Consider the following 25,604-nt stretch of genomic DNA (forward strand, 5'->3'; position numbering starts at 1 on the left):
AAGATAATAAGACTCATGAATTATGATGTGATTTTCATTGAAGACTCTTCTCATAAACCTGTTATGGATCACAGAAGCCTTAATTTCAACAAGACTATTTAGGTTCAAATCAAAGATGATGTTGATTCTTGTAGCTCCTCAATTGTTGGTAGGTTTTTTAAGGTATGAATTTCGGTTCTTCAAGGGTATGTTCCTTCAACTTAATTGCATCTACCTTGGTCCTATCACCCAAAAGCAAAACACAATCAACAAACAATAAATATGTTAGGTTTAGGGCTCTTCCTATTTGCATAGTTGTCAAGCTTTTATTTCTTTTTACTATGTTATAGCTATGTTGAGACCACCTACTCTATAGTAAAAAATAGCAGAGGATCCATTAGTCATACCTACCCATGGTTCGTGTAGCATGATAGAAGAATAGGCTGAGCCATTTTTTAGAATTGCAAATATATTGAGGAAAGACAATTCATTATCTAGTTAACCAAGTGCACATTGGACCCTATACGATGAGTAGCCCTAAATAAAGCCAGATTTTTATATCATGTGCCTTGGAAATATAAACTCACTAACATTGTTTGTAATTTCTTGGTTTGAAGTTATAAATTTATTCTTGGGCTACTTATATTTCGTAAGGGTTTTGTTTCCCAAGAAGGATGTCAAATTGTTCTTAGGACATGGAATCAGCTTAGTGACTTTTGAACCTACATGTAATAATTTTTGCAATGATTTTGTAAATGCAATTACATAGTGATATGGGTCGAAAATCATCAAAAGTTTCATTCTTGCCTAATTTTTGGGGATTAATGTAGAATATTTAAACAAAATTAACACACATGAAAAAATACCAGAGACATAGAAATGTGAAAAAGGCCTCAGCCTTATTTTATTCATCTCATAATGCAATGTACAAATAATGATAATAGTACAAATAAATACATGAGGAAGTTTGTCTCAAGATAGTAGGTCTATCTTAGACACTATAGTTGAGCAATATACCTCAACCAAACACTAATCTAGGAGCCTAAATAGTCTCAACCAACTAGGCCTAAACTGACTCCTAACCATGAGGAACAAACTCAATCTAGAAAGGTAGAATTAAATCCAACTTTCTTGATTTTAATTAATTTAATTGTTTTGGACTTATATATTGTTTTCATCACATGAGAGTGAGGCTATAAAATTCCCCCCCTCAATGATAAGTCCAAAATAAGAACTAGGAAATCTTCCAAGTTCTCATGCTGAAACCCGTTGATCCTCAAAAATGCTGCCTGTAAAACTTGGAAAAGATGGATGCGAAAAAACTCCAATCTAAAGAGAAATTGAATCAGCTACAAGTCTGATACATCTCTTGAAAACTCCATCAAGTGCTAAGCTGCAAAAGGATCCACATGTCATTTTCTTTAAATCAACATCCTTTTTCCACTGACAAAATTTTGATGACACCCACAAGCAAATTTGCTTATCCACTAACAAAATATTGAGAACGCCCACTAGCGAATTTGTTGATATTGAAGCTACTCACTGTTGTTTGTTGAAAACTACTCACTGGTTGCTTTGAGGGAAGATGATGACTTCCCACTGGCTACTTGATGTTACTACGTCTTGTTGATTTTGTCGAAAATTTTAAGTATGAAACCTTCAATTCCATTATTATCATTTCCCCCCATTTGTAAGCTGAAAGGAGAGACAATCAACATTTGATTTTTGGAACTCCCCCCCCCCCCTTGAGGTGTAGGAGATTTCACCATCTTCATTTTACTGTATAATTTGTCTTCATGTGAAACTAAATCCTTCGGTAACACATAGACAACTATTTGACTGTAGATGACCACTTCCAAGGATCAATCCATGAGTAATTGATCTTCACTCTAGGTGGTTGATTTCTCTTGCAGCATCTTTCGGATGAATGATTTTTCTTGCCACAATGGTGACAAGGATGGAGGTCAAAGGATTTACTCTCCATATGGCCATTTCGTTTACAATGGTTACACTTAACCATATTTTGATCATTGTCGAGAAAACACAACACTTACAAACTGAACTGGCTTGAGAAATTTGGAACAAAACAAAGTGTTTTTATTTGTTGTATCCTAGGCCATGACAGTCTTTGTTGAAGGATATTTCTTCCCAAGGTCTGATCACTTTATTGGAAAGACTATCCTGTTGTTGTTCTTCATACTTGTTGCTTCTGCTAACATTCTCTCCTTGATTTATTAAACCTTCTATGTCACGTTCGACATCAATCACTAACAGTTCATCGATTTGACATGTTGCATCAAACTGATCAATCTGATCTTTGGTACTACTTGTTGCATCATTAAGTCGTACAACTGGTTGGTTGAGATCACTCATGTCACAACTTATATCAACCTGATTGATTAGTTCATCTATGCACAACTTATATCAACTTGCTTGATTAGATCATCTGTGTTGTAACCTTCATTAATATGTTGAATAAGATCACTTGTATCACAACTTTCATTTGTTGTTGTGATGAGGTCTTTTGTGTCACAACTTGCATCTATCTTCTCTACACATTGTGCATCAAGTAAATCTTTCTTTTCACTTAACTTAATTTGAAGTGCATGAATGAGTTTTTCTTTCACTTTGAGCTCAATTTGAAAGTCTTTCATTGCTTCTAATGTACTGGTCATTTCATTGAATAAGGTTTGACTTTGCTTCAACATCCATTCCAGTATTTCAATTTTGCTCTATAACTCATGATTGCAATCTTGCAAATCTTTAATCTCCAGTTCTGCACTTTGAAGACGTTTTCCTCCTTTACCCATTATGGTTTTGACACGCTCGCTTGTACTTGCTCACTTGCTTACTTGATTTTGCTTGATGGTTGCTTGTAACACTTGCGGGATTTGAAGATCTCGCTCACTTGAATTCTTGAACTTGTGTGCCTAATTTAGTTTATCAATGGAATGGTTTAACTCACGCTCGCTTTAACTTTGTGAATGTTTCAATCGGCTTGACGCTTACTTGAAATTTTTGTTAACAAATGAACACACGCTCGTTTGAATTTTGTACTAGGATGAGGGTGTCGGGTACCACCGAAAATTCACCCAATGTTTACAATGACAAGTTCAAATGATATTGACTCACTTGAAGAGAATTGACTCACTTAATTGACTCAGTTGAGGAGAATTGACTTACTTTACCTCCAATAAATTCACAAGTTGGGTGTCGGTTTTGACCGAAAATGCACCTTTACAATTCAACTCAATTTCATTTGAATTTGTTTAAAATTAACTTACATTATGATTTTTCAAGTTACACAATGACCAATTGTCGTTGAATGTTGATGTAGTCTTTTGAAATGCATGAGTTTGTAGTTGCATTAACTTGATTGCCTTGCATGAATTTGCTTGTTGATGTAGAATGTTGATGTTGCCAAGTTTGATTATGTGTTGTAGTTGCGGAAATGCGTGTGATTTTTTGTGCGTGATTGAATGCTCATTGCAGCTTCTTAATTTAAAGTGCTTTGATTAATGTGCTTGTTTCTTTCACTTGATTTAGACTCCTTGTGTGTGTTAGCTAAGATAATTGTAGTGTCAAAACTAGACACAAAACATGCATTTTCAATCACTACACAAGGTGTACCTAAGATCTCCTTATTCAATTTCAGGCAGATCTAGGACACATCAACACCACAAAAAATATTTTTTTATTAAATATTGAAATACATCAACCTTCTATCTTTGAAACTTCTCAAAATTCCAAAACTCCTTGAAAATTTTCAAAACTGCTTGGAAGCAAATTGTCTTCAAAACTGACTCACCCACTTTCTTCAACAAAATATTAAAATGACCTCCTTAACAAATACACCTTATCACTCCATTACAAGGAAATAAGCCCTTACTTTATAAAAATCCCACTTGTCACTCCACACTAAAAAAAAAAATGCACACTTATCTCTCCACTTTTAAAAATTGCACCTTCCTTTTACTTTAGAAACATAAACTAAATATGGGTCTCGAACCTTCCTTTCACTTTAGACACGTTTATTACAATGCTATACACTTTCTCACTCTTAAAAAAAAAAAAAAATATTTTAAATAAGAATTCTAATGAGTCGCTTTAATAAAGTGAGTTAAAAATTGAATTCATGTTTATGGAGTTATTTGAAAAAATAACATGCATTCACAAAATTTGATCGAAAGCTACTGCGGCACATGAAATTCTTCACTGAAAGCACCGACTCTTTGACTGTTTACTGGAAATTCTTCGAAAGGATCAGGCACGTCCTCCATTACAACCAACGTCGTCTTCATCATTTTCTGCGATTTTTAAATTCTTGCATATCAATGTAACTGCCTCCCTTGGGATTTGCTTCTTGCATATCGCTACAAGGTCTGTGCGCTACAAGCATCTTCAAACTTGACCGGTGTACCTCAGATCTTCAAGAATAGGTCCAAGTATCCGTTCGTTGAATTGGATGCTGGAAGGTCAGGATAATTCCCATGTTAAGAAACACAACCGCGAAATTCACACACCATTTCCTATGCAATCATTAAATTGTTCGTTTTATTTCCTCTAGCGTTTTTCCACTAGTAATTGCACACGACTCCAAGCTCCATGCACAATGTGTCCATGCAACAGTGTATTGAACCGGCCACATCATGCTACAATATCCTCACTCACATGCTGCTTTGTTCATACATAGAGTTGCATACACCTCCGTGCTCTAGCATTCCTCCCACACGCAAAAGGAATTCACACAATAGGTTGCATGCTTCGTAGATCTTTTTAGCTCTAATACCACATGTAGAATATTAAACAAAATTAACAGACATGAAAAAATACCAGAGAAATAGAAATGGTGGAAAAGGCCTCAGCTGTATTCCTTTCATAATGCAATGTACAAATAATGATAATAGTACAAATAAATACATGCCTCTCATAATGCAATGTACAAATAATGATAATAGTACAAATAAATACATGAGAAAGTTTGTCTCAAGATAGTACGTCTATCTTGGACACTATGGTTGAGCAAGTATCTCAACCAAACACTAATCTAGGAGCCTAATTAGTTGGAGAGAATCTCTCAACCAACTAGGCCTTAAACTAACTCCTAACCATGAGAACAAACTCAATCTAGAAATGTAGGATTAAATCCAACTTTCTTGATTTTAATTAAATTAATTGTTTTGGACTTATAATTGTTTTCATCACATGAGAGTGAGGCTAATAATTAAATCCTGAAGTGTTGAATTGAAAGCTCCCAATCATGCCTATGTATTTTAATTTGTCAACAATTCTTATTTGGTATGTCTGAAGGAAGTCATAGAACCCCTAAAAGAATTATATTGTCCTGTTAAGTGGCTAAAGGTTCTTATCCTTTTGGAAACAATGCATAATTGTTTGTAATTATTCCTTTTATATTGGATCTATCAAGCCTTATTACCCACCTCACCTACAAAACTGGGAAAATATGAAGTCATATTTAACTCTCTCTAAATTTATTCTATTATCTTCTTTATAAATTCCCTCAAAATGGCCTATTGATGAGAAAATTTCTCCTCGAGATGAGACACCTTCTCATGAGGAAAATTTTGTTGATAAACAACATATTGAGGCAATTGTTAATTATAATTATGAGATGTTCTAAGAGAGAAAAGCTCTGCTATTTAGTAAAGGCTATGCACGAATGTTAGTGATTTGGTACAAGGAAAGACATGGGCAGTGAGGGAATTGTGGATTCCCTACAACTCTTTTCCCAAATGTGACATGTGAGGATGTATGCTTATTACACAACTATATTTGAGAACAAGCACCACTTTGAAGGCAAGATTGTTTTGGATGTAGGCGTAGGAAGTGGTAATTTGGTAATCTAGTATGCACAAGCTGGTGCAAGGAAAGTTTATGTTATTGAAGCAACCAAAATGTTAGAACATGTATGTCCACATGTAATCAGAAATGGTGTTAGCCACATTGTTGATGGAAATGAAGGATCTATGGAGGATGTCATGTTTCTTGAAAATTTGACGTCAATTCCAAAGAAAAATAAATCCTAACTCGAATCCTCCATGTTAATGATGACTCTTACCAATACATCATATGTTGTTAGACATGTTATGTAACGTCAAGTACATTTGAAGGCATAATATACAGAAAGAAAGCAGAAATGCATTTGTAAAAGCCCAAAATAGTTCATGAAAGACAAGATTCCTAACCAGAAATCTTCATTCCCATAAACATATTCATTCCATGGACAACCAGTTTCTTCATGATCTAAGCACACTTTAGAAGAAAATGAGAAAAAGAAAATCATATATATGGTATTGCTAGACTTTGTCAAAATTTACAAGAAAAATATCATCACTATCAAAACTATCAATTTTGAATACACTAAACTAGCAGAAAATAGTTTGAGGGATCTAGACTAAACTCAAAATTTAAGATGGAGGAGTGTGTGATTCTTCTTAGCATGATAACTATTTGTGAGGTGTTTTCAATTTTATTCTTATTCCAATATTCACTTATTATTATTAGAGTGTATCTTCTTTAGTTCATCTAATAGCTATCAAAACAAAGAAACAAGAACACAATATGTTGGCATTATGCAGGGCCAAAACCTCTCCCTCTTGGAGAGGAAAACCGGAAAAATTCTTCTTATTGAGATTCCACTTGACAAATACCAAGAAGATGGCCCTGGACCTACTAGGCCACTCCAAGACCAATACACCAATCCTCTTCCTTGTCACTGATGAGATCATCATCATCATTACTATACCATGACTGCTCCTTTATCTAGATCACTGATGCACCATGACTGCTTCTTCATTTAGACCTTCATCATTATTGTGCCAATGCTACACCTTCATTGAGAACGTGATGTGCCACTGCTTTTCCTTCACCGAGAATATTATAACATCAATGAGATCTCCCCTTAGAGGTATATATATAGCTATACCAAAACCTTCATCTTTGTTAGGATCATGACTGTTATCATGCTCACAGAAATGTTGAGGACATGCTGTGTCTAGGATATATATAATACATTGAGATCCTTTCTCTATCAGTAATGCCGAGATTATGATTGCATCTTTTTCTGTACTATGATTTTCACTGAGATTTTAGCCATGTTCTCCTTGCACCGAGGTCAACTGCACCTATACCAAGATTGTATTACAATGACCCTGTAACTAGGCCAAGATTGCAGTAAGATCACTGTACTTATCACCGAGATTCTGTACCTTCTTGTAACCATATGATATTGTAGACCTGTCTAAGATTCTTGACTGTAATCATCACCGAGATTGTACCTTCCTGCACCTCCGAAGTTATAGAGGAATCTAAAATTATGTCTTCTCTTTTTTTGTGCAGACCCTGACTGGGTATATATGGTGGTTTTCCCCTGTATTTGAGCTGACAAGTCCACCAAAGAGATGTGTCTCCATATGTGAGTTGACTTCATGATAATATTCATTTTGAGGCCAACTTAATTGTTCTCTTCATCGTTTTGCTTGTAGTCTTCTTCACTGGAGGACAATGCTTGTCTTGGAGGAGCTACTTGACACTAGGTTGACCCATATTCATGCTCAAGAAGAGATATTTAACATGACTTTGATCCTTTGACTTTCCTAGACATATGAATGAGGAAGAAACTCATTCGAATAATATACAAAAATAATCTTTCTTTTTCTTGTCAAGTACAAAGATCAAAATTAAATTTACAAATATGGAACCTAGTTACACTTTTGTTCAACACCAAGCTCCCCAAGATGAAAAAATTACTTTTTATTAATGAGAATTACAAAGAAAAAGAATCCTTTTGACAGACCGAAACGCTCTTCTTCTCCCAATGAGCTTTACAATAAGAGGTATCTTTACAAAGGTCTCCTCAAGAATCAAATAGGTCCACCTATGATTACAGTTTGAAAAACACTTCAAAAGAGTAGATCAGATCCTCCTTAGCTCACACTCTCCAAATAGAGATGATTTGACAACCAAGCTTGCTCACTGTTTAGGAGACAAGAGCCTTTGAAAATCTGAAATCCCAGCTCAAGAATGAGTAATGAATCTCTACAAGAGTGATGGCTTGAAACCAGTGAAGAACTTCCTACAACAACCAAAGATTAGTAGCTAAATAAATTCACACTGGATAATAAAGATTCCCTCAAAGAAAATTGTGTTTAGGTCAGCAGGTATATTGTATCATCTTTAATATAGCTCAGAATTTCTCCAAGGATGTGACCTCAACTGCTTTCTATCTTTCAACAAAGTGATGACATTCATAGCAGAGATCATTCTAGTGCAACTTTCTTTTGTTAAATATGTTGAATATCAGCCTTACAAGATGCTCAAAATGTCAATGATTATTATTCCTACAAAACAGATATTAGATCTTTGCAAAATATCTTTATATCAGTGATCTAGAGACTCTCACATCCAGGGATGAAACAAGCTAGAGACACCCAGGAGAGAACCTGCTATTAACTCCAGAGATGAACTCAGACTTGAGTTAAATTTTAATTAAATGTTAAGTTTTCAAGGGTTGAAATACTTTAGAATATTTTTGCAATAATCAAGTGACCTCAGACCTTAGAGGCCTCTCACAATAGGTAAAATAATGGGTCTTTAGGCTCACAGTCAGTGTAAAAAAATAGTGTAGTTTCCCCTAAGAAATTACAATGTAAACCCAACTTCAAAACCTGACAATTGTTTGCCTTAAAATTACGATAGAAAGCCTTCTAAAAGTTTGGTCAATTTCTGCCAATAAAACAGGGTTGGTATATCAGATCCAATGCCAAAATCATATGTATAAATCCTCAAAAATATTGTTGAAAAACGCCTGCAATGATCAAAGTTGGAAAGTAATGAAATATGGAAATGAAATGATGTCCTAGAGGCTGAAAAAGGTCTCAAAAAATATTCAAAGTGAGAAGACTGATGTTCAAACCCCTATGGATGGTAAAACAAATCCTCTGAGGTAAGTGGCTATGACAGAAAAACCTTCAGACTATCAAAACTATCAATTTTGAATACATTAAACTCCTAACACGTCATACTCAAAACATAGGACAGAAAGTACAAAGTTGAACTCTCAAACGTGCAACCTACCATTCATTAAATCTAGAAAACCAATACACTACTAAAGCTCAAAAATACCTTGCTATTCACTAGCACATAATTCAATCTCACACTCACAAAATTTGCAAAAATATTCACCTCCACTCCACCTTCTTTACACATAAGGAAGGCTAGACGAGGAGACAAAAGTAGCCCATCCCTGTGGGCTCAAAAAGTAAAACCCCAACCTAATTCTATCTAGGGAAGTGTGCTCTCCTTTAACTAGAAGTTTCTCTAGCTCATACGCTTGAGCTAACTTTTAAAAAAAAGCTCATTGAAAGGCCTATTTCTAAATCTGGAAGTCAAACTCCAAAAGAATAAAAGCATCTCTTATAAAATTGGAATGCTAAGTTTGGCACAGTAATTATAAAACTAGAAGTGGATGAGACTAATGCATGCATGCCGGAGGCATGCATGTGCCCTCTCAATCTTTCTCCTACATATCTACAGCACATTATGCCAGAAAACTTAGTGAATTGCACCCTCATACTCCTCATTTACACACCCTCATCATGATTGTACAACAACATTGAATAGGAATCCATACTACAACACGGAATTTGTGCACTTATAAAAAGGATTTTGACCGCTTGTGAACAATCCAATCTTAGAAGGAAACTGCCTAGTTTGGTGGCCCATGACACTTTCAAAATTTGGGCCAGTATTTCAACTAGTTGAACCCCAAGAAGTGTGCTTCCTGGGGTATTTCTAACCTAGGATATAGGCATGTTCTTCTAGTGAAATTTCAGGTTCAAAGTATTATTTCTAATCTAGGGGAATATTCTTCTACTGAAATTTCAAGCTCAATGTATTTCTAAGTCAGTCATGATCTTTCCTTCTTTCAAAAATCTACGCATCTATGGTAGATAAAGGGAGAGTCAAAAGACTCATCTCCCATATCAGGAAAGGTCGAGAAAAGGACTGCAGACGATACACCCCTCACTTCTCCTAAAACCTTAAGTTTTACTTCCTCTTCACATCGAACTAATATGGTCCTAAAAAGGTCTTCACTGCTTGAGCTACTGCTGCAAAGGGTTCAACCCAGTAACATCGGGTTAGGATCTTCAAATCCATCTGAAATAAACAACCAAACCCCTAGTAAGACGAAGTTAAGACCTTACCACCTGCTTGAAAGGATCAACTCAACTCAATAAGACTGGCACAACCAAGGCCTTAACTGACTCAAAGATTGACACTCCATTAGAAAGGGTAATCATGACCTTATTGGATTGACTTCCCTGAGAATATTTCAGGGGTTAATATTCACCATTTGGCTAGCTTTTACAAATTCATCCCAAAAATTTTTCCAATTCAAAACAAATATTGGCCCAAATGTCTATAATATCAAATTATTTTGCCAACATTTTTCAATAAAATAGATAGAATCTTTAAAATATAATGAAAATTACAAAATCCTTGCCAAATATCAATACTTCACACTTTTAGAAACATAAAGATAAGCTAAACTTTATACACTTATGAGAAAATTATGATTCATTAAGAAATTGGCATGTGGTGATAGGAGACAGAGAAGCAAGTCTTTGTGATTGTTTCCTTTGTGAGAATGAAACATTGTTCGATGATGGTGTCACAGGTGACAGGAATTCAAAGCTCAGGGTATCAGAGCCAAGGGAAGATCCAAAATTTGCCCAATATTTTGGTACCATTCCTAATGGAATTTTTATACCTGCTGACTTAGATATTTTCTAATACCATGAAAAACAAAATTTAGAGAATGGCAGGGATATTTTTCACTTTGAAAAACATAAGAGCTAAAGCAGAAAAATTTCAGACCATCAAAACTATCAATTTTGAATACACTAAACTCCTAACACATCATACTAAAAATATAAGACCAACCTGCAACCTACCTTTCATTAAATCTAGAAAACCAGTACACTAATAAAGCTCAAAAAAATACCCTGCTAGTCACTAGCACATAACTCAATCTCACACTCACAAAATTTGCAAAAATATTCACCTCCACCCCGCCTTCTTTATATAGGAGGAAGGCTAGATGAGGAGACAAAAGTAGCCCATTCCTTTCGGCACCAAAATTAAAACCCCAACCTAATTCTATCTAGGGAAGTGTGCCCTCCTTTAACTGGAAGTTTCTCTAGCTCATGTGCTTGAGCTAACTTTCAAAAAAAAATCTCATTGAAAAACATATTTCTAAATCTGGAAGTAAAACTCCAAAAGAAGAAAAACATTTATTATAAAATTGGAATGCTAAATCTGGCACAGTAATTATAAAACTGGAAGTGGATGAGACTGATGCATGCATGCTGGAGGCATGCATGTGCCCTCTCAATCTTTCTCCTACATAACTGCAGTGCAATATGCCATACAACTTAGTGAATTGCACCCTCATTCTCCTCAGATACACCCTCATCATGACTATTCAACAACCCTGCACAGGAATCCAGATTCCATACTACAACATGGAATTTGTGCACTTATAAAAAGGATTTTGACCACTTATGAACAATGAACCAATCTTGGAAGGAAACTGCCTAGATTGGTGAGCCATGACACTTTCAAAACTTGGGCCAGTATTTCAACTAGTTGAACCCCAAGAAGTGTGCTTCCTGGGGTATTTCTAACCTAGGATATGGGCATGTTCTTCTACTAAAATTTCAGGCTCAAAGTATTTTTAAGTTAGCCGTGATCTTTCCTTCTTTTAAAAACCTACGCATCTATGGTAGATAAAGGGAGAGTCAAAAGACTCATCTCCCAAATCAGGAAAGGTCGAGAAAGTGACTGTAGAAGATACACCCTCACTTCTCCTAAAACCTTAAGTTTTACTTCCTCTTCACATTGAACTAATAAGGTCCTAAAAAGGTATTCACTGCTTGAGATACTGCGGCAAAGGGTTCAACCTAGTAACATCGGGTTAGGATCTTCAAAGCCATCTGAAATAAACAACCAAACCCCTAGTAAGACGGAGTTAAGACCTTACCACCTGCTTGAAAGGACCAACTCAACTCAATAACACTAACACAACCAGGTCCTTAACTGACTTAAAGATTGACCCTCCATTAGAAAGGGTTAATCATGACCTTATTGGATTGACTTCCTCAAGAAAATTTTAGGGGTTAATATTCACCATTTGGCTAGCTTTTACACATTCATCCCAAAAAATTAGCCATTTCAAAACAAATATTGGCCCAAATTTCTATAGTATCAAATTATTTTGCCTGCACTTTTCTATAAAAAAGACAGAATCTTTAAAACATTAATGAAAATTACAAAATCCTTGCAGAATATCAATACTTCACACTTTGAGAAACAGAAAGATAAGCTAAACTTTTACAATTTCAAGAAAATTATGATTCATTAAAAAAAATTCCCTCCTGCGCAAGGCCTTACCAAAGCTATGATCATGCAATCTGGTTTTGATTCCTTAGTCTGCCAAGATTTCAACATATTTCGTCCTGAAGTAGGAATGGGGAAATAGGACCAGCATTATCCATACCCAATGGAAGCTAAACTACTTCCTGATTAATTTGAAAAACTCTAGTTTCTGACAACAAAGAATGGTTATCGATTCAATGCAGATCAAACTTGAATTGTTGTCCCCAGGAACAAAAACTTGAAGTATTCTCAACCTTGATTGTGAAGTTGAGCTATTATTTTGATGTGACTGGTGAGGAGGCTGACCCATTACAGGTCGATGTTCTAATGGATCTTGACTACTTTGCAGCAAAGATGATGTCTCAGTGGAAGTATCTCTGATATTTCAAGACAAAATCCCTGATTACAGAAGAGAAGATGGATGGTTCTCTTTAGACTCCTACATTAAGAAAAATATCATTATCATAAATCCTTTATCTTTACATGTTAAGGAAAACACTAAAAAAGCAACAATGAAAAAAGAAAATGGGTAATAATTTGTCATCAAACTAATTAGATCAAAAAAAAGAGCAGGGAGAAAGGAAGCATACCCTTCTAGGAGGTTGTCTCTCCTTCTCACTCATAATATGTCTATCCACATGAGACAACGGTTCATGCATACGCCAATCACTGTTAGGAGTCTCTCTCTCTAAGCTTGACCACTTCTTTGGGTCACCAGGAAAAAAATCATCTTTCCTTGAGTTATCACTTCCTCTTCCATGATTTTCCAATCTTGGGCTCATATCTTCCCATAAGTATTCTTCTTCCTCATAATTTCGCCAGCTTCTAGACACCATTCTATTTCCTATTATATCAATTTCCTGAGGTGGTTGTACAAGTGAAAGTAGTCCACACAGAGATCTCTCACCCCTGTAATTTCCATAAATGTCAAGGTCAAAGCACGAATTGTTAAAATAAATATCAAGCTTCACAATAGAGCACTTCATCATAAGAAATAGAGTAAGAAAAAGAACATTCAAATAATGCGGGAATGAAATTAGAATTCTTTCCTTAACTAATGTTAAATGGCATTGACAACCAATATTTTTCCCTGATGCAAGTTAAATTAAACAAATTTCAGATAACAAAAATTGCAAGTGGCATCCAACAACAAGCCTTGTTAAGCATGACGTAAATGATCCCTATGTTACACCAAGTTCTGATGATGGGGAGCTGGGTTGACAACTTTTGGACGCATCTAGTAGTTACCCCTAGTTTCCAAGGGCGAAGAGGGCTCTCTCTCTCTCTCTCTCTCTCTCTCTCATATTACTAATTGTCAATTGAGTCTAGCCCAAGTTGTTGCGATGGAAAATTATCATTCCCCCCACTTTTTATTCCCGTAAGTGACCTGTTGAGTTCATAATATGTATTGTTGTAACAACTTTGAGCCTTGCTGTTGACCTGGCTTTGGTTTCTAAGGAACATAGGGATTACCCTGCCGACCATGTTAGGAATGAGGGTAAGTGCCCCCAGGTTTTGCCTAGGATATATTACCAAGAATATATATATATATGTGTGTGTGTGTGTGTGTGTGTGTGTGTACGTATGTATGTATGTATATCCTTGGAATGAGGGTAAGTGCCTCAAGGTTTTACCTAAATTGTATTACCTGGAAAGTAAATAAATAAAAATTACGCACACGAGGAATTAAAGATGTAAAATTCTACATAAAAATGTTAAATACTGAAATTAGATCAAAGAAAATTTGTTGATATTCACAAGAGATAGAAAAATAATAGATCAGAACCAACACAAAATCCAAATTCCATAATAAAGAGGAACATACACTAGCACTTGGGCAGCACAACTCTTGAAGAGAAATTGCCAAGATGGATGCATCCTTAGAGAGAGAGTAAGCCCAAGAACAACAAAGATAGACAGAAATAAACACAAGTACAAGAGAGTGAAACACTTGACAGGTGCCATCAGGTAAAATACTTTATTAAGAATGAAAGGTAATGACATAAGAATTAATCCCAAATGAGAGTTGTGTATTTACAATTTCATGTTGCCCCAAAACACATGATTTACTACCATTTAGACTGCCCAGAAAATTGCTTGTTCATATAATGCATGTACATATATGTTAATGAGTAGAAGATACACCTTCCTCCCCACGTGAATTAGAAATTTAACTAAAAACACATGCATGGCTCTAGAAAAATGAGTTGTAATGCAACATCATCTTGCAACATCTTGCATAAGTCATCCTCAATATAGTGTTTTCATTGCTTGTTAAGTTTCATGATTACTTCACCAAATGTTACTGATTAGTTATGGGTTGTTCCTCTTTCCAAACAAGGTAACCACATCCCGCTATTTATAGTTGAATGTTGTGTTTGGGTACATGTATATCCCTACATATATCCTGCCCTGCACCTCCTAAGTACTAAAACAACAACTCCACACCTAACTAAGCATTTATTTTTATTTCATTAAATGCATGATCCACCCTTTGCTAGAAATATCACACCATGCATAGGCTAATTCACTGGAGATAAGACAAAACTATTCTAGGCACTGCAACCAACCTGTTAGAAATCTACTATAGGAACATCATTATACTCATTCAAAGAATAATACCTATGGCAGCTTCCACCAGTATATATAAATATGTATTATTCTAAGTATGCATAGGTCAGCCCCACATAATGACCAAAGAAGTTGGCTGTAGAATAATGACAAAAAGGTCAGCTCCAGAATAATAACAAACAGGTCTAGCCCATCACACCATGGAAATTCAAGACCACCCTTTGATAAAGATACTTCAAGGTTTTCTTCGGTTGACATAAATTTGACAAAGTAAATATTTTCGTTTGTAAGCCTTCAACCATCTTTCATTTGGGCAATTTTCGTCATTAAATCTAGACTACACATTTCTTTGTTTTTAGCCTTGTAAAAGTCTCTGTTGTAGGTAGTCTTCATAACTAAGTTTTACCACAGTAGAGATGCAATCCATTTTCAATCTCTTATTTTCAATAGGCATTTTTGAATAATCAAGAGCGCGTACTTCATTCAGTGCCTTAACAAGCATTTCAATTAGACATTTGATTGCCATGTGTGCTAGAAAGGTGCTTTTGTCTGAATTTTCTATAGTTGGTTGTGTGCCTACATCTATCAAACACATCTCTGAATATGCCTACAAAAACAATAATGCTTTTGGTTAAAATCAAGTAAAATGTTTCAAGCCGTAAATTTGAAATTGGTTGAACATAAACATCCAGGGGAATATTTTCCCACCCGGATTAGAACTCTTCCCATAGGCGTGATATCAAAAAAGTCCATGGGCACCCTGAACAGTGAATATTGAATTGATCATTGCAGGGAAAAGGGCCTTTGAAGCTCGCAAGCTAAAAAAACAACAAACTGAGCCCTTGCATAGACAAAAGCTCCACTACATAATGAAACATTTGCATATGTTCCTGTCAAAAAGAGCACCATCAATATTTGGATTTAGGATTGCTAATGCAAGCCAATAGTTTGATGATATTTGGACAATAGTAAAAGTTCATTTTGATAGTACAATGCAGAGGAAGAGTAATGCCCTTCCTGCTACACGAATGCAATCACAATATGGCTGTCATATTACACCTCCCATTTCCTTCTCTTCTTCTGCAATTAACTGTCCCATGTTTCAAGAAATATCTTCTACACTTTCTTCTCTAATCAGTGCATTTGCACTCTACATCCTCAGAAATTCTAATGGGCTCATATGAGTTTGTTGAGATCAAAATGAAGCAGGATAATTTTTTAGGTAATCAGAAAATTGGTTAAGAAATATGGATATTCAATCTAAGGGAAAGGACTCCTAGAATCAGAAACTAACTACCAAACAGGCAGAGAGGACTAGAAAAGGAAGCTCCATATTGCTATAGGTGATATTATGACAGTTATATTCAAAGGTAAGATGGAACCAACAATAAATGAGTACATTCAAATAATTCAAGTACAAAAATGTAAATATCTTCAATGCTCAGATCCGTGTGTCCTGAAGGTATAAAGCAAGACACGACGTTGGGTAGAGTGATCCTTTCAATTTTGAAACTCCAGCCAATAGGGCTCCAGATTGAAAAAATATTATAAGCGGGACACGGATGAGGTACAAGAGACAATAGGCAGCAATAATATTATGAATCAACACTTCAGATAGCAAAGGACCACACTATCTACAACTCTTTATGATAACATTAGCATATATATCCTTAAGGCAAGTTTGGGTGCCAAGTTTGAGTCCCAGATGGATCCCTAGGATCTCACTGAACCTCACTTGAAAAAAGAACATTTTGCGCCAACCATTTCACTGAGAAGGAAATCATGGAAAATTCATTTCCTCATTACAACAACAACACAAGTCTTAGATTTGGTTTATCTCTCATGCTGAAGGCTCACTGCAAATGCCCATCTAATCACATCACCCAAACTCCTTCAGATTAGAAAAGAATACTGGAGAGCCATTTTAAAACAATCATGAAAGGACAAAGAAATAGATTATCCAAACATCCTTTCATTGTCTTTGCCTACATGGTTTAGCAAAAGTAAAACACTAATTATCGAAATGGTGCACCTGAGGCCTCCCAAGGCCATAACAAGAACCCTCCAAGTCCTCAACATAACAGCTCTAGCAAGTCATACATTGAGATGTCCCAACAGCTCCAGCTCTATGTCAAAAGCTGAGATGTCCCAACTGGACAAAAATGAGAAACCATTGCATGAGATCCATAGACAATTGATGATTCAATGACGCAAGTTCTATGCCACCTGAACAACATTAGACAAATATCATCTCAAAGTCAAGATAAAACTATCACCAAATGGAGTGCCATCTAGACTACCCCAGGACAGATGAAGCATGACCACAATCCCTAATAAATGGCATTAAGTGGCGAGGACAGATGGAATTGAGCAGGTTCAAGTTTGGGCATGCATTACATAGATTGATAATGATAAGTTGTACCAAAGTCAAGGTTGCAGTGCTCAAATAGATCAGAGGGAGATAAACATATATAGGAGGCCAATGTAGATATTTTTAGAGGATGATAAGGTCATTGGAACTGTATTCCATATATAGGAACTAGCAGAGGCAATGTTTAACATATACATGTAAGCAGTTGACATATACTGACAAATAAAAATAATGATGTGTAAGGTCCTAGTTGAAAGGATCAAACTGCAACAAGAGATTTTGATGTCTATAGATTCCATACAGCTACAGGTGTAGAATTTGGACAACAAGGTCACTCAACTCAAAAAATAAGTAGCTAATCGAGGCTTAAAAAGTCTCGAGAAGAGGATAAACCAATGAATGCTAGTGATGTCACAATATATGATTAGGCATGCACAGTATTTTCTTTTTTTGATATACTTCTATTTCATAGTATAAATGATATCTAAACTAGTATAGTTATAAGGGATAGAACAAACTCTGGTTATGAGAACAATTTGGAAGCCATTTATTTTAGTTTAGCATCTAAATTAAATAAATCAAAGTTCAGCTATAACAAAATTTCGGAAGCTATGTTCTCTTGGACCAAAAGACTTGTTTAGTTTCCCTAGTACAAGAGTAGTAGACACACATGTATTTTTTATCACCATTGGATTAATATACAATATCAAAAAGGAACTTGCACCCTTAAAAAATACAATAAATAAAAAATAGTCAAGATAAAATTCTATAAAATATACTCTTATATTGTGGATCAAGGGACCAATAGAAGAATAGAAGGCAGAGAAATAAGACCATCTCAAGAAGTAAGAAAATATGGCAAACTTGTCCACTTTTTTGCACATTTTGGTATGGATCATAGGCTCTCAAGTTCTAAGCGCATATTCTTTAGCTTCCCATCATACCAGAACCCACATAGAGGATCACGCATTTTTCAGGGTACTACCTTCAGACAAGGGCACAACGAGAATGCTTGATACCATTTCATATCCAAATTCACCCCACCACATGAGATCTCAACAAAAAAATCGTCTCAGACCAGTCCCTGGGAGACGGACTAGGTCCTCCAGACCTCAGTAGTGTGCGAACTTCCCCAAACAACAATTTAGTGGACAGTCTGCACCTCCCACTAGCCCTTCATCGGGTCAACAAACTTTGTGGAGCTTTTTTCAGTGTTCTTCAGTCAACCTTGGATGTTAGGAGAGATGGGTCTCATCCTCAGACCCATTAGCCTCTGGATCTTCTCCGTCAGGGCATTCCGTACATTATATCTTTTATGTTCCTCCATTGTACATTTTAAATTCATGCATTGTATCTTTTATAGGAGACTGTTTGGTTCTCCCGCATTGTATGGACATCATTGTACTCAACAATCCCTTTGACCTACTTTGTGGTCATTAGTTGGACATAAATATAAATATCTTATCTTATCTTATTTGCCTGCAGTATCCCATTTTACTAGTGTTCCACTTTATCCTGTAAGTATCTAGCAATTGAAAATTAAGCACTTTAGTATTTTGGAAGGTTGTAAGGAGTGGACTAAGCCCTTCCTATTGCATTTTGCCTTCGAATACTCATCGATAGTACTACATATGCTTTCCTACAAGTTGACTCCAAAATTCTAATTGTCATGCCCTAATTGGGAAATGGATCCATTTAGCTCTAACCTAAGTTGCAGGAAACGCAGGTACAGAGGGTGTTTCTGCCCGGAAACGAAACGGAAACGCGTTTCGGCGTACCGTACGGCCTGGAAACGCGTTTCCGGCCGTACAGGCACGTTTCCCGAAATGGAAACGTGCCCGTACGGCCGGAAACGCGTTTCCAGGCCGTACGGGCCCCGTTTCCCCAAAAAATGACTTGTTTTTAAATTATTTTTTTTTCTAATTAGTTTTTAAATTTTTTTAGGGTTTCTAAGCTGGTTCTAGAAACCATTTCTAAAGTTTTTAAGTAAATGTATCATTAATGCTTTATGATTGCACATATATATATTAATAATTTTTAAATGTTTTTAATATATATATATATATATTATATATTTGCGTTTCCCCGTTTCCAAAATTTGGGGAGGTCGCGTTTCGTTTCGCTTCCCCGTTTCGTTTCGCTTCCGCGTTTCCCGTTTCGTGCAACTTAGGCTCTAACCAAACAATTTTTTATCGAATTGATTAGTTTCTAACTTGCTATACATGTACCCCGAATGGATATTTATAGAGTTTTTCTAATGGTGTTATGTATAATACTATAATGTTATTTACTTGCATGGCTGGTTCTTTAATTGTTGACTATAATGTTAATATAATCCACGTTACAAAATCTATTGAAAGCACAGGTTGTAAGGTCAATAATTTGGTTTTGTTTCCAATAAAAAGGAAAATTAGATAAGTGACTTGGACATGTATAAGAGATATAATGGATCATGAGAACACAACTGGGATTTTCTGCAAGTAAAATTCATGAGTTGTGAACACAATTGTCTTTGAATCATTTGGAAACAATTACTGCACAACCATTCCAGACTGTTGTTCCTAATTCAAATTACAACTCAACTTCCCTGTTAATTCTCATACACATCCCTTCATTTTATTAAATTTGAATATATAATACACAAATTTTTAATTCTATGAACCAAACTATAGAGCTACAAATTTGAAAACCATCTATACAGTTCTCAAAATAGTAGATTGTATAAACTCAAGATTCTGATTTGTATATTCAAAGGTATAGACACCACATAATACGAAAAATTAGAACACAGTAGAGAACTAAATCTGTAAAATATTGTTTTGGGAATAATGGACAACAAACAAAATGTGCAGGAACTCAATGACATAATTTTCCATTACTTGCAAAAAAGAATTTTAAAGCAATTTTTCATAACCCTCGTTGTTTCACTACTCTAGTGAAACACCGTCATTCTTTTATAGATAAATAAGGCTCTGGTTTACAAGGAAATTCCATCATTGTTGTGGTGCGTCTTCTCTACAAGATGCAAAAACACTAACTCTAGATACCTGGAAAGAGTGCACCCAACTTGCAAGAGAAGATTACCCATAATAGAGTGCTTCCTTACCTAGGAAAGTGTGCCCTAATCTAAATCTAACTACATTCTCTTCCATGCACTTTTCCTAGAGATGGAAACAATGCCCAAAAGGCTGAAAAAGAACTGAAACGACACTTCTAAAAATGGAATTCCAGTGCCTAACTAAACTCAAAGACATTCTAAATATGACTATGTCAAAGTTTGCAACAACACCTCACTCAAGATAGAATGGATCTGAGCATGTATGTATGCATTAGCCATAAGATTCCTACAAAAGTAATGTGCCTACTCTAGTGTGCATAATTAATTCACTTCAACCATCCATAGAAAACACTACAGCACAGTAACCAAGTGAACATAACCTGTTGGATATGAGAATGCCTTCTGATCTATAGGCAAACTAACACGTTGCTAAAGTCAAGGACCCTTCAAAGCTCAACCACCCTTACTTTCTTTGCCTCCTTACCTGCCTTCGGAAAATGCAATAGCTAAAAAATTTCATCCGAGTTCTTCTATAGTTGATGACCAGTTTCAAACCCTGTTAGGCTTGCTACTGCATGTTACCGTGGACCCATGATAATGTGGAGCAAGCGGAATGGGCAGGTGCAAGTCCTATGTGAGCCACAACTACTTATTAGCCCAAACAGTTCTCTGAATTTGATAGTGTGCTATCAATAGTGTTCTCCTATTTTTGGATGCGAAAGAAAATAAAATCTGAGTCCAGCCACCTATTCCTACTCATTAATACAGAGATATACACTTATTGGCCCAAAATTTATGTTGATTTCTTTTCTTTGTCCATGGTCTTGTTTGTCAATTTGATTCAACTTTTTTGAAAAGATCAGATGCAACTATTACTATAAAACATATCCATTATGCCAACTTCGTTGTAATACTTTGCCCAAAATTTGACAGGAGGTTATGGTGCCCTACTACTTTACAGTCCACTAAAAATGAGAAAGGAAAAAGGGGCATCCCTATACAGGTTTACTTGCCAATGGGATGTTGATTTAGTAGTGAGAAATCAATAGTTGGTTATGCCATAAGCCATACACCAAGTCTCCTATCGAGGGAAAGTCCTCCCATCACCGTCTATGTAATTAGGATTGGATGAAAGTGCCACATGACTTTGATGGAACAACTCCCTCTATTTTTTTTGAGATCTTAGATAAATATAAGTTTGACCCTTTCCCAAAGGCTGTTGATTTCAAGGCAGCTTTCATAAGAACTTTAAATTCTAAAGCTCAGTTGACACAATAGAAACTTTAAAATACACAGTTTACCAGAAGTTTTCAACGACAATAGAAACTATAACCTAACTTACTACTCTAGTGGATAAATAGCCCAAATCTGCACTCAAGTACACCAATATTAAGATCTATGAAAATGGTACCATGAAATCTAGACTTTTCTACAGAGTTGAAGCATAAACTTAAGAAAAATGGAGCAGAACCTTTATTGCGCATTGTGCAACAAAGGAAGGAAAGAAATCTTTAGTGATGCATGTATATCCTCACACACAACATTCTACCGAATGGATGGATGATGAGTCAGTCAAACGGGATGAGATCACCTAGATTAACTTCGCCATACATAACCATAATGGATACAGAACAACTGCAAGATCTACACTCCTTCAACTTTGTTGTTTACAAGGTTTACATAAGTTAGTGGAGTGATGGATTGTTGAATAGTAACTATGGGTCATTCATCTGCTCTTTCTTGTAGCTTTGCAAGCCAAGAGGAGATTTTCCCTGACATATGTAGGTTGGTCTAAGATTACTTCCCTAGATTTTGAAGAATGAAATAATACACAGAATAACTGAGAAACCTATTCCCCAACAAAGTGATAATATTTCAAAGGACAATGGAGTTTCCCAAAGCTTAGAAACTTTTATCAAAGCTATATCTCTCAAGCTACTGTTATAAATATACACAGATCCAAAAATTTATTCACATTCCTGTGCACTATGATGTTCTCCATACAAAACCCTATAGAGGCTAAGATAACATAACACCAATGAAATGTAATCATACTCAATTTTTCAATAGAGCCCATTAGGTCCGAGCATTAAACCTAGGAGCTCTGATACCACTTGTAACACACCATCACCCTTTGGCTTTTTTTGGGGGGGTCTTCCATAAGTGTTCAAGATGTTTCCTCACCTCTAATGTAGTGTCTTCTCTCACATGAGTTAAAATAACAATGCTTTCTGATCCTTTAGGGTTTGTCACAATCACAAGTTTTCTTACCTCCTTTAGATCAAATATTATCCCTAGTATAATTGTGCACTACTTTAAGACCTAGTACTCCAGGACATGGAGATAAGGTGATGAAGAGTGTCAAGAGAAGGAGCAGGTCCAATGTGCTACCCATCTCTAAGATAATATGGTCAAAACAATGTATAAGAGGTCCCTCTCCTTCCCCTGTTTATATAAGAGGACAAGAAATCCAACGATGTAGGGTAAGGCTAAGCCTCTGCAAGCAGCCCAATCTTGTACAAAATCGTATGCCCTCAATAAATAAAAAAGGGTTGTAGATTTCTAGGCTAAATAAGGAGAATATTAAAGTACGAGCATCAACAGACCCATCTCTGAGTAGCCATGACTCATGATAGCCACTTGTCCTCACTCTAGATTCATTCTGTAATAGTCTTTTGTAGACAGTCTCTGAATTTCTTGCACATATTCCAAGGGAAACCATTATTTGTGATTGTTAAATATGTTTGATTAGCTCTTCTCGAAGAAGTGAATGGAAATTTGTAAAGAGACTCATTGCAATAGGAAAAGGTCCATTCTGGGTATTTTTCTTGGCAGCAAAAAGCCTGGAGGTGAAGCTATTTGTTAAGATATTCCCTTTTTGTATTCATTAGTATTGGACCATACCTTGAGTATGGGGCACCCATGTCTCTTTAAGGGAAATCATTTGTTTTCATGTTAAAAGAATGATGATTGGGAGCTCTTTGGAAAAGGGACCTAGAGTCATTACTACTCCAAGCATTTGGTTGGATTGTTATGGAACACAAGCACTTGATTTTCAACATCGTACAATTCGTGTCCTTGGCTAGGGATCAACTGTATGCATTTTGGAAGCCATTGAGGTAGCTTTAAGAAAACAAGTTTTGCATGTAGAGCACACTTTTATCTCTCTGACTGTCAAGAATAAATCAGGCATTGTTTGCAACCCTCCCCTCAGCATTAGGCAAACATTTTCCCTTAGAATTTGAGCATTCAGAATCGCCATCTATGGTTGGCCTCTCAAAGCTTATATCATTACTACTACGTGAGCTAGATTTGGGATCATCATCATGAAAATCACTATTGTTACATCTCCAATCAATGTAGTAGATTTCACCTAATATCTATAGCAGGAAACATGTTTATTAACCAAACATATATTATTCTGTTCAATATTTCTTTACAATCTAGGTAATAGAGGGAACAATGATTTGTTTTCTGTATCTTCACATATCAGTGCCTTTCACATAGCACATGTTCCAGTGGTGCTATAATCTTGTTAATGCAATCTAGTGTTAATATGATGCAAACAATCAACAAAGATAAAAATTGCTACCCCTAACTTTATCAGCCCCGCCGCAATTCATCAACTATTGAGAAGTCAATTCTACGATCGATAAAAACCTCAAAACTAACTGGGAAACCAAGCTTGAAATGAATACTCGTTTGTTCATTTATGTAATTCTTCTAGTTACGATGCAATTTCTGGCACTAGTTCCTCGTGTTTGAAATTGAACGCATAAAACTTCCAACCCAGCTAACCCCAACAGAGTCCAAAATATAAAACAACAAACCGAGAAAACTTAATCCCATTGGAGCCTGGTTGGGTAGTAAACTAGAGTCTCAATTTAAAGCTAAAGTGGGGTGTTTCATATCTACAAAATGCGGTCTACAGAAAATTGATTTCGATCTTTTGATAGTTGTTCGCCCTTAGTCCCGAAAGTGGACTGGAGGAGAGCCAACGGAAACTTGAAAAAGGGCTCGACACATTAAACGCCAATGTTATTGGCAAGGAGGTCTATGTGCCCATATTTGTTAATCTCAGTCCACACTGCGTCGGCTACACTCTAGTCTGAGTGTTCATCACCATCCAACAAGTGCACAACAAGATGCTTTTCAATGCCAAGGATCGAGTCGTGGCTACAATTCAGCATTTCTGCCAAGCAACCCAAGGGCCAACATGTAGTTAATACCTCCAATTGTGCATCTTGTGACTATCATCACATTGGGTTGCTCTTCCATGGAGAGAAAAGATTCAGGTCTGGTTTTTTAGTGCTATGTAGATTTGAATCGTAATCCATGGAGGAGTTTGTTATCCCCTTACTACTCCTCATTGATGCCCTCAAATGGTGTTACTGATAGCTGGATCTGGTGTATAAAATTCGTAATAGAGTTAACAAGGCCTTGATTCACTATTGAGATTGACAGAGTGTTCAATTATTTACCAGAATTCCATTCTTGTTGTGCTTTGCCTTGTTCAAATGGCATGCTCAAAAGAGATGCAACCAGATTGAAGCCCTGCATGCAAATTGTCGAATAGATATTCCTCACATCTGGAATATAAAGCAATGGAAGTATGTGTTATTTAGTGTAGTGCCTCGGGGTGTGTTTTGGGAAGAACTTCTAACAGAGAAAAATAAGCCAAAAAACATGAATCCTAACAAGGTTCCCTTCCCATTAATAATTAGAGATTTGATCCTAGAAATAACATTAAATGAAAGGGTGCAAGAGGAAGAATTCACTAAAAAAATATTCTGTTTAAACCATTAAAAAAATGGCTATTTGTCTAACTCAACATTCATTGTTTATTGTAAAGTTGGTCTTTATAATCAATCTATTTTCAATATTCAAAGAAGACATTGAACGATGATAGAAGATTGAAACAAAAGTTGTTTCTACTTACCATGTTAGAGTTTAAAGTGGTTCCCTTGCATATAATCAGTGACTGAAGAATTTCCATTGCGACATTCCCAACATTTGTGTTCATGATTACTATTGTTCCTCTCCCCAACCATTCAAACTCTGTTCCCAGGAATTCATGATAATTGGTTAGAAAGTGACATTAAACTTGTATTATAAACTTGTAAATGCAACTCGAAGTAGATATTATAAATCATAACAAAGGAGAAC

General features: G+C 35.9%; 1 protein-coding gene across 3 annotated transcripts; it reads right to left on the minus strand.

The window, feature by feature from the left end:
* Window positions 1–7,814: 7,814 nt before the first annotated feature.
* Window positions 7,815–25,493, minus strand: LOC149214701 (uncharacterized). Of its 3 annotated transcripts, none has more exons than XM_089390947.1 (3): window positions 25,378–25,493; window positions 13,029–13,298; window positions 7,815–8,074 (listed from the first exon to the last, which is right to left on the minus strand). In XM_089390947.1, the coding sequence occupies exons 1-3, from the start codon at window positions 25,459–25,461 to the stop codon at window positions 7,979–7,981; spliced, it is 450 nt and encodes a 149-aa protein (XP_089247073.1). In that variant the 5' UTR covers window positions 25,462–25,493; the 3' UTR covers window positions 7,815–7,978. The 3 variants fall into 3 exon arrangements, with proteins under 3 accessions (XP_089247073.1, XP_089247074.1, XP_089247075.1); XM_089390948.1 differs by lacking the exon at window positions 25,378–25,493 and adding an exon at window positions 24,920–25,004 and having other exon boundaries at window positions 13,029–13,347; XM_089390949.1 differs by lacking the exon at window positions 7,815–8,074 and adding an exon at window positions 12,391–12,877.
* Window positions 25,494–25,604: the final 111 nt, after the last annotated feature.

Source organism: Pinus tabuliformis, chromosome 1_1 (genome assembly GCF_031772625.1).
Source record: "Pinus tabuliformis cultivar Carrire ecotype Pingquan chromosome 1_1, CPIR1, whole genome shotgun sequence".
NCBI lineage: Eukaryota > Viridiplantae > Streptophyta > Pinopsida > Pinales > Pinaceae > Pinus > Pinus tabuliformis.

Excerpts from the sequence above, each read along its gene's own strand:
- LOC149214701 (XM_089390947.1), bottom strand. The coding sequence starts at position 25,461 with ATGAACACAAATGTTGGGAATGTCGCAATGGAAATTCTTCAGTCACTG. Across the intron at positions 13,299-25,377 it reads CCACTTTAAACTCTAACATG|GAAATTGATATAATAGGAAA; the intron begins GTAAGTAGAAAC and ends CAACCACCTCAG. Across the intron at positions 8,075-13,028 it reads AGAGACAACCTCCTAGAAGG|GAAGTTCTTCACTGGTTTCA; the intron begins GTATGCTTCCTT and ends TGGTTGTTGTAG.